The 11,974-nt window shown below is 32.0% G+C and overlaps 1 protein-coding gene across 1 annotated transcript in view; it reads right to left on the bottom strand.

Moving 5' to 3' along the window:
- Positions 1 to 5,622: 5,622 nt before the first annotated feature.
- LOC110022867 (probable ADP-ribosylation factor GTPase-activating protein AGD6) overlaps positions 5,623 to 11,974 on the bottom strand; it is a 20,826-nt gene continuing 14,474 nt past the window's right edge. The window contains exon 3 of the mRNA XM_020721996.1: positions 5,623 to 6,356. Coding sequence (XP_020577655.1) covers positions 5,889 to 6,356 — 468 coding nt within the window. The 3' untranslated portion in view covers positions 5,623 to 5,888. The remainder of the gene's footprint in view (positions 6,357 to 11,974) is intronic.

Genomic DNA, 11,974 nt, shown 5'->3' with positions numbered 1-11,974 from the left:
TATATATATATATATATATATGTATAGTGTGGCATTAATTCTACCAATTTCAAGAATGTGCTCATGTGTTCGAGCACAAAATTTTTAATAACATTTAGAATCTTTACAATAAACTTTAGCTAACATAAACTAAAGTGTTAACATATAAAATTTGTCCTAGATTAATATTTAACATAGAATTAACTTTTTAAAACTATAGGCAAGTACTTAACTGTTTATGTTTTTCCATATCTAACACCAAAACATCAATTATTACACAGGTCACCTACTTATGCAAAAGGCATGAAAGACTTTGGTGGAATAAATGTAAAAATAAATTTGAAGTGCTAGATATCTAAATAGATAGGCATTAGGCAGCATGCATGTAAATGCCCAAAATTAGTATCTTAACTGTTTATGTTTTTCCATATCTAACACCAAAGCTTCAATTTTTACACAGGTCACCTACTTATGCAAAAGGTATGAAAGACTTTGGTGGAATAAATGTAAAAAAAAAAAAAATTTGAAGTGCTAGATATCTAAATAGATAGGAATTAGGCAGCATGCATGTAAATGCCCAAAAATTAGTACTAAATTGTGCAAAGGGAGATGCATTTGGGCCATAAAGCTAGAGCTGATGGTATCCGGAGATGTTTCTCGTGCTTAACTAATTGAAAAACGTGGCTTTAAAACCGGTAATGCGGATGGGGACACCGGCGGCGTACTGCACCCCTATATCTCTTCTTTTAATCATCATGCTGACTCGGAACGACCGCGACTGTATTTATTCTTTTCTAAGCCTCTCATTTTTTTAAATTATTTTATCGAATATAATAATGCCAAATAGCTATAAAATTTGTAAATATATATATTTTTTTAACCCTTCAAATTGTTCCCACTACTTTTTTTTTAAAAAAAGTATTTACATAAATACCACACTTTTTTTATATATTTATATACTAAATTTTCATGTTTAAATATATAATGCTTAAATTTTTATTTGTAAATGGTGTAGACATGAAAAATTCGGATCTGTCTAATTTGTAAAGAGAAAGTTATTAAATGTTAGCTATTTATTAATTTACTTTTATGTACCGAATCACTTCTAAATAAAAATAATCTAAAAAAAACTTCACTATAATATTAATAATATTCACCATTCCAACGATACCATCTTACTGAGGAGAAAATATTATGTCTAGCATCAGGATGTTCGGACGGCGGAATGGATCACACCACGAAGATATGCAAATGGTGCGGTGTTATTCATGCCCTTGTTTGGTCATCCATTATCTGGACGCAATATTTTCTCCCATTTGAGACCAATAGCGACCTAACTCCTATGATCCAGGAATCCGATGAAGGGGAGGCCTCTTGGGGCAAAAGCTAAATTTGGAAATACCTAATTGGTGTGTAAGTTTTATTTTTTGAATGGTGAGGGCCACGCCAAAAAGGATTTTGTTGAAAAGGAAAATTACAAATTTAATAGAAGGGACTCTAAAAAATGAAAAATTAGTATGTATGAAAGAGCATCATAAGAATGTATTAAATGAAGCCTTCTCTAACTTGGTGTCGTGGTGTAGTTGGTTATCACGTCAGTTTATTTTGTTTTTTTTGGGTTCGTTTGTCTAATAATATGGTTGCTTTGTTTAGAGGTTTTTTTTTTTTTTTTTTTTGGGAAAATGTGATGGCTACACTGAAACTTTATTGAAAGAAAATAATAAATTACAAATATATTTTATAATTATTCTCAAGTGTTTGATGCTATTAATAATATTATAAATGAATACAGTACGGATTAGTAATATATATTTATAAATATTGAGTGTTACGTAATAAAAATGCAATCTTGAGTTAATTAGAAGTTATCAAAGATTTTGAGGGTTTATGATTTCACATTTGCTTCCGTCACCAAAGGATCAGTTTCTTTTTTTTTTTTTTTTTGTCAAGATTTAAATTCTTATTATTATTTTTCTTTGTATTTAATGAATGCAACTTGTTTTTATTGATTGATTTAATTAATAAATTTTGTATCGGTTTGTGCGCCAATATAATACTCTTGCCTTTTTATTGTCTTCTTTTTCATAATTGATGTGTGTTTGAAGATTTACGGTAGTAAAGTGATCATTTAGCGTCTTAGCGTTTTGCGAAAGACTAGCACAAACTCAAATAATTAGAACGCTGGCTCTTATTATATATTGGATCAATGGATCGTTGCTTACCTAAAGCATAATCAAATCACATTGATACACGTTCTTACTATTTTGTTCTCGATATAATCCCTTGGATTAAACTCCCAATCTTCTTCTCAGGTTTATTATAAATTAATTTTAATATTTTTCATTTTTATGTACGAATGATGGGCTATTCTCTTTATTGTCTTCTTTTTCATAATTGATGTGTGTTTGAAGATTTACGGTGGTAAAGTGATCATTTAGCGTCTTAGCGTTCTGCGAAAGACTAGCAGAAACTCAAATAATTACAACGCTGGCTCTTATTATATATTGGATCGTTGCTTACCTAAAGCATAATCAAATCACATTGATACACGTTCTTACTATTTTGTTCTCGATATAATCCCTTGGATTAAACTCCCAATCTTCTTCTCAGGTTTATTATAAATTAATTTTAATATTTTTCATTTTTATGTACGAATGATGGGCTATTCTCCTAACTTCAAATGTATTTAAAATGACCAATCTTCATTCAAATTATTGAAAATCTAAAATATATATATTTTTTATTTTGGACATTCAATTTTACTCTTGCAAATTGTAATGTTTTGTTTTCCTATTCTTTCATAAAAATTAAAAGGAAGATTTACATACTTCCCGCTCAATTCCACTACATTTACATATATAACACTAAAACTTAAATTTTTACATTTATGTAACCATCCCTACGGATGAAAACGTGCATTTCACCTTTTAAGAATCAAAATAGTTATATTTTTTATTTAATATGAAATATTAGGATGATATACATGTAAAAAACAAAATTTAGGTGCCAAAATATGCAAAAGTTGTGCGGTTTGTATGTAAAAGTTGTAAAATATGAAGTCTTTATCAATAACCTCAAGGCTATTAATAACTAGATCTACATTCATTAAAGTTTCATGGGACGTACTCATGAATTCCACTACATTTACATATATAACACTAAAACTTCAATTTTTACATTTATGTAACCATCTCTATGGATGAAAACGTGCATTTCACATTTTAAGAATCAAAATAGTTATATATTCTTATTTAATATGAAAGATTAGGTTGATATACATGTAAAAAACAAAATTTAGGTGCGAAAATATACAAGAACTGTGCGGTTTGCATGTAAATGTTCCAAAATATAGCCTTTATCAATAACCTCAAGGCTATTAATAACTAGTTCCACATTCATTAAAGTTTCATGGAATATACTCACAAGTAACTCTAATACATTTAAGCCTCTATATTTGGCAAGAGTAATGCTACACTATTCATCCTAAGCCAGAGATAATACTTCACAAGTATTTGACAAAAAAAACTTCAGTGCAATACACAATTATGACCTATTTTGAGAATAATAACAACAATAATAAGCAAACGGTAACCCACACATGTCAAATTCAAAAAATCCAAAATTACAATTTTATCATCATAAATATTAAGCACCAACTAGCCTTTCAGCACGGACACGTTCAGGTATCAAAACATTAAAAACAAGGGGGTCAAGGAATCAGGAAACAAAATACAAGACCAAGTTTCATATACAATAATATTTATTGGTCTAGAGGTCCCCAATCCTTTTCTCACAGATCTTTATATTAAGAAACAAAAAAGCCTGGAAAGAGAAGCAAAGAGTACTAATGGAAACCACCATCACTCCACCGAGAACCAGATTTAACGCCCTTTCCCGACGAGCTGTGGCGGTGCTTATCATCTTCGTCAGAGTCCTCATCCTTCACATCGTCCCACCCAGCCCAATCATCGCCATTTTGACGACTCTTCCCAGGCCCGCCTTTCCTATCCTTCTCGTCCCAGTCATCCCACGTGCTCGTAGAATTGTATTGTCCCCTTGAATGTTCGTTGGGCAAGCCACCACTGCCCTTCCCTCCAAAGTCATGATAATAGGCATTCTTCAGGCCATTAGTCTGCTGTCTATCATCAGCTTTCCAGTTGCTCCCTTCCTTTGTGAATTCCTCGACCTTCTGTGAAGCCATTGCCATGACCCCTTTCATGATTCCCCATGTCTTCTGCCCAATTTCAGTGGTCTTTGCTGTCACCACACTAACTGTTTCGTTCATTTTTTGATCATATCCTCCTTCATGCATCTGTAATTTGAACAAAAGTTGAGACTTGAATGAATGAATTCAATTTTATTACATCAGTAGTAGTCAAAGAGCCACAGACCGAGGTACAAAAAAAACTTTTACATTAATAGAGAATGAGATGAGAGTATATTCTACTTTCTACTGAAATAAAGGGCCTACATAAAATTTAATTTTTAGTAAGAAATTTATGACAACGTAGAGAAAAAGTTCACCATTGAATGCAAACTATAGCTCCTTCATGCATCTGTAATTTGAACAAAAGTTGAGACTCGAATGAATGAATTCAATTTTATTACATCAGTAGTAGTCAAAGAGCCACAAACCGAGGTACAAAGAAAACTTTTACATTAATAGAGAATGAGATGAGAGTATATTCTACTTTCTACTGAAATAACGGGCCTACATAAAATTTAATTTTTAGTACGAAATTTATGACAACGTACAGAAAAAGTTCACCATTGAATGCAAATTATATAAACATTCGAATATGGGAAGTTCAAATTTCATTAATTCTCCCACGTAGTGACGAGAATATAAATCAGGTTTTGCAATAACGAGGATTTCACCCACCACCCTGATGAAAGCATCCCAAGTTCCCAGCATTTAATTAGTCTTCAAATTTTATCAGATCACTGTGAATCCGTCAAACAATCACTATAATAAAGTTCAAAATTAAATTAAAAAAAAGAAAGAACTTAAACAGAATCAAAATCAGCGTAATAAGACATTTTTATATTTTTCTCATTAAAAATGAATGATAACAAAACATCACATTCTAAACCACGTTTTATACTTCCAAGCAACTCACGAGGCATAAAACAAATCATTATTTTCATAGCAATTAGAATTTATAAATTTAAACATGCATTAGCCCAGTGCCCATGTTGACTTGAGCTCAGATTGCAGACCCGCTGGAGTGAGTTGGCCGTTGTTGGGTAACCATCTCTATGGATGAAAACGTGCATTTCACATTTTAAGAATCAAAATAGTTATATATTCTTATTTAATATGAAAGATTAGGTTGATATACATGTAAAAAACAAAATTTAGGTGCCAAAATATGCAAAAGTTGTGCGGTTTGTATGTAAAAGTTGTAAAATATGAAGTCTTTATCAATAACCTCAAGGCTATTAATAACTAGTTCCACATTCATTAAAGTTTCATGGAATATACTCACAAGTAACTCTAATACATTTAAGCCTCTATATTTGGCAAGAGTAATGCTACACTATTCATCCTAAGCCAGAGATAATACTTCACAAGTATTTGACAAAAAAAACTTCAGTGCAATACACAATTATGACCTATTTTGAGAATAATAACAACAATAATAAGCAAACGGTAACCCACACATGTCAAATTCAAAAAATCCAAAATTACAATTTTATCATCATAAATATTAAGCACCAACTAGCCTTTCAGCACGGACACGTTCAGGTATCAAAACATTAAAAACAAGGGGGTCAAGGAATCAGGAAACAAAATACAAGACCAAGTTTCATATACAATAATATTTATTGGTCTAGAGGTCCCCAATCCTTTTCTCACAGATCTTTATATTAAGAAACAAAAAACCTTGAAAGAGAAGCAAAGAGTACTAATGGAAACCACCATCACTCCACCGAGAACCAGATTTAACGCCCTTTCCCGACGAGCTGTGGCGGTGCTTATCATCTTCGTCAGAGTCCTCATCCTTCACATCGTCCCACCCAGCCCAATCATCGCCATTTTGACGACTCTTCCCAGGCCCGCCTTTCCTATCCTTCTCGTCCCAGTCATCCCACGTGCTCGTAGAATTGTATTGTCCCCTTGAATGTTCGTTGGGCAAGCCACCACTGCCCTTCCCTCCAAAGTCATGATAATAGGCATTCTTCAGGCCATTAGTCTGCTGTCTATCATCAGCTTTCCAGTTGCTCCCTTCCTTTGTGAATTCCTCGACCTTCTGTGAAGCCATTGCCATGACCCCTTTCATGATTCCCCATGTCTTCTGCCCAATTTCAGTGGTCTTTGCTGTCACCACACTAACTGTTTCGTTCATTTTTTGATCATATCCTCCTTCATGCATCTGTAATTTGAACAAAAGTTGAGACTCGAATGAATGAATTCAATTTTATTACATCAGTAGTAGTCAAAGAGCCACAAACCGAGGTACAAAGAAAACTTTTACATTAATAGAGAATGAGATGAGAGTATATTCTACTTTCTACTGAAATAACGGGCCTACATAAAATTTAATTTTTAGTACGAAATTTATGACAACGTACAGAAAAAGTTCACCATTGAATGCAAATTATATAAACATTCGAATATGGGAAGTTCAAATTTCATTAATTCTCCCACGTAGTGACGAGAATATAAATCAGGTTTTGCAATAACGAGGATTTCACCCACCACCCTGATGAAAGCATCCCAAGTTCCCAGCATTTAATTAGTCTTCAAATTTTATCAGATCACTGTGAATCCGTCAAACAATCACTATAAAGTTCAAAATTAAATTAAAAAAAAGAAAGAACTTAAACAGAATCAAAATCAGCGTAATAAGACATTTTTATATTTTTCTCATAAAAAATGAATGATAACAAAACATCACATTCTAAACCACGTTTTATACTTCCAAGCAACTCACGAGGCACAAAACAAATCATTATTTTCATAGCAATTAGAATTTATAAATTTAAACATGCATTAGCCCAGTGCCCATGTTGACTTGAGCTCAGATTGCAGACCCGCTGGAGTGAGTTGGCCGTTGTTGGTTTTTATCAGATTGCAGACCCGCTGGAGTGAGTTGGCCGTTGGTTTTTTTGTAGATTTGATACTAAGATATACACAATAATATATTAATGTAAGTAATTATCTTTGATATATTAAGTAAATTGATGTGTAAGCATAAAATATTTAAAAAAAAATATCACAAAATCAATTAATTTTAATTTATTCAAATGTAAGCATATTAAAATATCTAAATAATCAACTTCAACGCGTACAATCAAGAAGAACTTGTGGTTGGGATCCCTCTGGCACTCCATCATCATAGGTATCTGATTTATCAAAACCCCAACCCATGTTAAAATTAGGCCGGGTATACTTTTAGAGTTTACCAGATGGCTTCCATCCATTGCTATCATTAGATTTTTCAATTAAGAATTCATGTTTCTGTTTGAATTTCAATTGCTGCATGTGCTTCAGCAATACAAAAACTTTTGGCCCATTTAAACCACAAATTCAATCCAGAACACATAAAAGACTTTTGAGCCATTTTGATCACAATTTTAATCCAAGCCACATGTAAATAGATATGACTAGCTTGACTATGATTTGCAAATAATAATTACATGTCATTATCATCATTATTAATAAGTTTATCCCAACTATTAGCAACAGCCTTTATAAATCATCCTCTCCATGTTCCATTTGTTCAAACCAACTATCTTCTATATGCTATGATATTAATTTTATTTACCCCTTTTTTTGGTTGATTTCTCGTACAAGCTCCAGCCACTTACCATCCTATGCTCTAGCCATCCAAATATTATACACATGACGGAATCCATCCTCCGCTTGAAGCCCGCCAGAGCCCTTGCCCAACCATTGTCGGCCACCATAGATTGCCCTCCGCTCAAATGTTTTAAACTGCATTCCTTATCCATTATCCTAACCCAAACACAAAATTACAAATTCATGTATTTACATTGTATTCATCTAAATAATAATATTTATTTTTCAATACACTGCAATTACTATTCACTATATTTCTTATACACTACATTCCTTTTTCAGCAAGCCAAACAGCCCCTTAGTTTTAGCCCAAAGCGCTGATAATCAGCCTGATTGGAATTTACCTCAAATCACACCTTCCACCATATAGAATCAAGGAGATGGTGGCAACCAAGCAATTATTTTTAATGCTTCTCTCCATATTTTAAGTTTTTTTCTTCTTCATAGTCATCTCACTTCTTTTCTTATTCCTCTATCCCTTTCAACACTATTTTGGTTGACAAGAATCGCTGATAATTAGAACTTCGAAATTTTAAGGGTTTGAAAACCACCTCATTGTGAGAGGATAAAATGGCATTTGACTTAGGAAGCATCTCTCTTAATTGCATGAGAGAAATAAAAAAATAATATAAAATAATTTCATATGAAAGGCCATGGTTTAAACTTTTTAAATTAAAAATGCGCCTCAATGGTAACTTGCATAAAGAAAAAAAAGTGAAAAGGATATACGCTTTATGCTTACCAAAAGACATGTATAACTTAATGGGTGTGTGGTACATCTCAAGTTCTCATTAACACAATTTTAATGCAGTTTAGAAGAGGTGCTTCCTAAGCCAAAGCCCAAAAAATTGGAGTTCATACAATTTTAAAATTTTTAGTTATAAACTTTATACACAAAATTAAAAAAATGTTTACTATACCAAAACAAAAGCAAACCAAATATGAGAAGAATCACACAGCCTTAAAATCGCACTTGCACGCTACATGCCCATCACACCAACTACCAATACTATTGTGTCACAGCTATTGTATCATTACCATTGTTCTGCCATCATCGCTTATGCTCCGACACCTCTCACCCAACTCCTTATTTTTAGTATGAGGCATAAAAGAAAGCAATTAACTACAACAATGAGTGAAATAAAGAACCTCTCAATGATAAATAGATAAGACTTTTACATGCCTAAATTATGAACTGAGATTACTTGTTCATGTTGAATCGGTAGAGGGAGGACTTGTAATATAATGCTACTTGTAGCATTGTATGATTTTTAATGGCCTTACTTTGACCGTTTGATGGTTTTAATCTGACATATTTCTTTAGGGTTATTACAATAGTTATTATTTCATTTTATTATTACTTCGATGATTTAATTCTGAGAAATATACCTCAAGACTTATGCCTCTACCTTTTTCTTGGATTAAATTATAATACAGACTATTATTATGTTGTTCGTTCTACTTCCAAAATGATTTCTTCTTCAAGACCTAAATTAAAAAATTACTCTTGTATCATTTTCATCATTCATTAATTTATTCAATAAAATCAAATTATCCACATTTTAAATGCATTTAACTTGATCAAACTCTTATATCTCTTTATCTTTTAATTAGTTATTTTATACCACTCCTTATCCTTAATACCTAGTATAATATACAAGCATCATAAGACATTTTTTATTTGCTGCACTATATGTGAAACTATTACTTTTTTTGTATCAAAAGACGTCTTTTATTATCAATTTGATGATTTATTTCTGAGAAGTATACCTCAAGACTTAATCCTCTTACATTTTTTTTGGATTAAATTATAATATAGACTACTATTATGTTGTTCATTCTACTCCCAAAATGATTTCTTCTTCAAGACAATTTCTCTGGTATCATTTTCATTGTTCATTAATTTATTCAATAAAATCAAATTATCCTCATTTTAAATGCATTTAACTTGATCAAACTCTCACATCTCTTATCTTTTACTTTGCTATTTTATATCACTCTTTATCCTTAATGCCTAGTATAATATTCAATTCATCATAAGACATCTTTTATTTGCTACACTATATGTGAAACTAATACTTTTTTTTATCAAAAGACATCTTTTATTATTAATTCGATGATTTAATTCTAAGTATACCTCAAAACTTACGCATCTTACATTTTTTTGGATTAAATTATAATATAGACTATGTTGTTCGTTATACTCCCAAAATAATTTCTTCTTCAAGACCTAAATTAAACAATTTCTCTGGTATCATTTTCATCGTTCATTAATTTATTCAATAAAATCAAATTATCCTCATTTTAAATGTATTTAACTTGATCAAACTCTCATATCTCTTATATTTTACTTCGCTATATTATATCACTCTTATCCTTAATGCCTAGTAAAATATACAATTCATCATAAGACATCTTTTATTTGTTACACTATATGTGAAACTATTACTTTTTTGTATCATAGTAAGCGGACAGCAATTTTACATTTTTACAACACTTTAAAAACATATTCGTTTGCTTAATAATCTTTTAGACCTAACTCTCAACACTCCCTATAAAAATGTATTACCAGGCTTCAAAATTTTCTATGGTAATCTTTTAAATAAACTATCTTCTCACATCAAGTTGGCTCAAGTGCCAATAACAATATGAAAGATTAACACCTTCGCATTCTGATTGTTACACCAGTTTATCAATGAGAAAATATTTTTTTAAATCATCTTTTTCATACTCCTACAATTTACATTCATAAAAACTACTCTATGCTATGCAGACAAATGTTCTATAAATTTTAAATTAAGTTACAACTTTTGTTAAATGGCATATCTTTCATCCTAACAAAAGAAAACTTCACTTATTTTTTGAAGCTCTAGTTTTTAAGCTGGTACTATTTTCATTTCTTAACAACACATTTTAATCTCCTCTTCCACCATTGTATATCCTGTTATATTTCATACTATTATTAATACCTATAAGTTTATTTAATTCATCCTGATATTATCAGCTCTTTTTCAAATAAACATTATAATAATTCATCCATGAGTTCCTAGAATTAGTTTTTCAAACTATTTTCCAGTCTAGACATCATCCTCATATCCCTCGCATTTGGGACATCATTTCACCATTCTTCATTGTTGTGTTACCTAAGCATGTCTTTCACAAATCATACGAAACAATTTCTATCCATATTACTTTTAGGTCTACCCATTTTTCTTCCTAAGACAACAACTTTAATTTTATGGAAAATTTACATACATACCACTCAATTCCATGTATTTACTTATCTAACACCTAAACTTCAATTTTTACACATGGTCACCTTACCTATGCATGAAATGTATTTCACCACTTAAATGTTAAAATAATGGTATTTTTATGTGACAATGAAGATTTGGGTAATATGAATATAAAAAGTAAAGTTAAGGTTGTAGATATGTAGATATGTAGGAATTGAAAGGAATGTATGTAATGTTGTGAAAAACGACGGCAATAAAGTGAAAAATCAGATCGAGAAAAATTACACCAGAAAAAAGGCGATACAAGATTTACGTGGTTCAGCAAATTGCATAAGACCACGAAGTTGCAGAGGATTTTATTAGCTTGAGGAATAACATCCATCGATCACTGATGTTTACAATAAAACACACACTCTCTCTCCCTCTCCCTCTCCATCTCCCTCTCCCTCTCTCTTTCTCTCTCCTCCTGTTCTCTCTCTCTAAACCGAGAGTCACACCAAGAAGATGCCAACAGGCGAAGAAGAAAAAAGGAATAAAAACTTCAAGCTTCTCTCCTCCTCTCTCTTACTCTCTCTCTCTCTCTTCTCCTAACCGAGAGCTAAAGGAAAGAAAAAAATATCAGGGGGGCAGCAGCCTTTGCTTTTTCTTTTCCCTATTCGATCACTGGTAGATGACGGACAGTTGCTATTTGAGAAAATTTGTGGAAGCACGAACCCTGTTGATATGTTGATCAAGGGTGTTACACTTGAGAAACTGAAGTTGTGCTCAACTTCAGTTGATTTTCTAACTTAAAAAAAGGGGTTCGAGTTGCAGAGGTGAAGGATGTCACAACCAACAGATGATGGAGCCAGATGCTGGAGTCAGGATATGGTGCAGTTCGTGTCCCAGTTTCCAAGTGGAAGAATTGTTAATGGAGCCTGGGATTTGCTACTGGGGTCCCGCCAAAACTCTT

This window comes from Phalaenopsis equestris, unplaced genomic scaffold (genome assembly GCF_001263595.1).
Source record: "Phalaenopsis equestris unplaced genomic scaffold, ASM126359v1 Scaffold000203, whole genome shotgun sequence".
Classification (NCBI taxonomy): Eukaryota; Viridiplantae; Streptophyta; class Magnoliopsida; order Asparagales; family Orchidaceae; genus Phalaenopsis; species Phalaenopsis equestris.
Note: the sequence above shows the minus strand (reverse complement) of the source record. Positions and strands in the feature narration are given on the sequence as shown.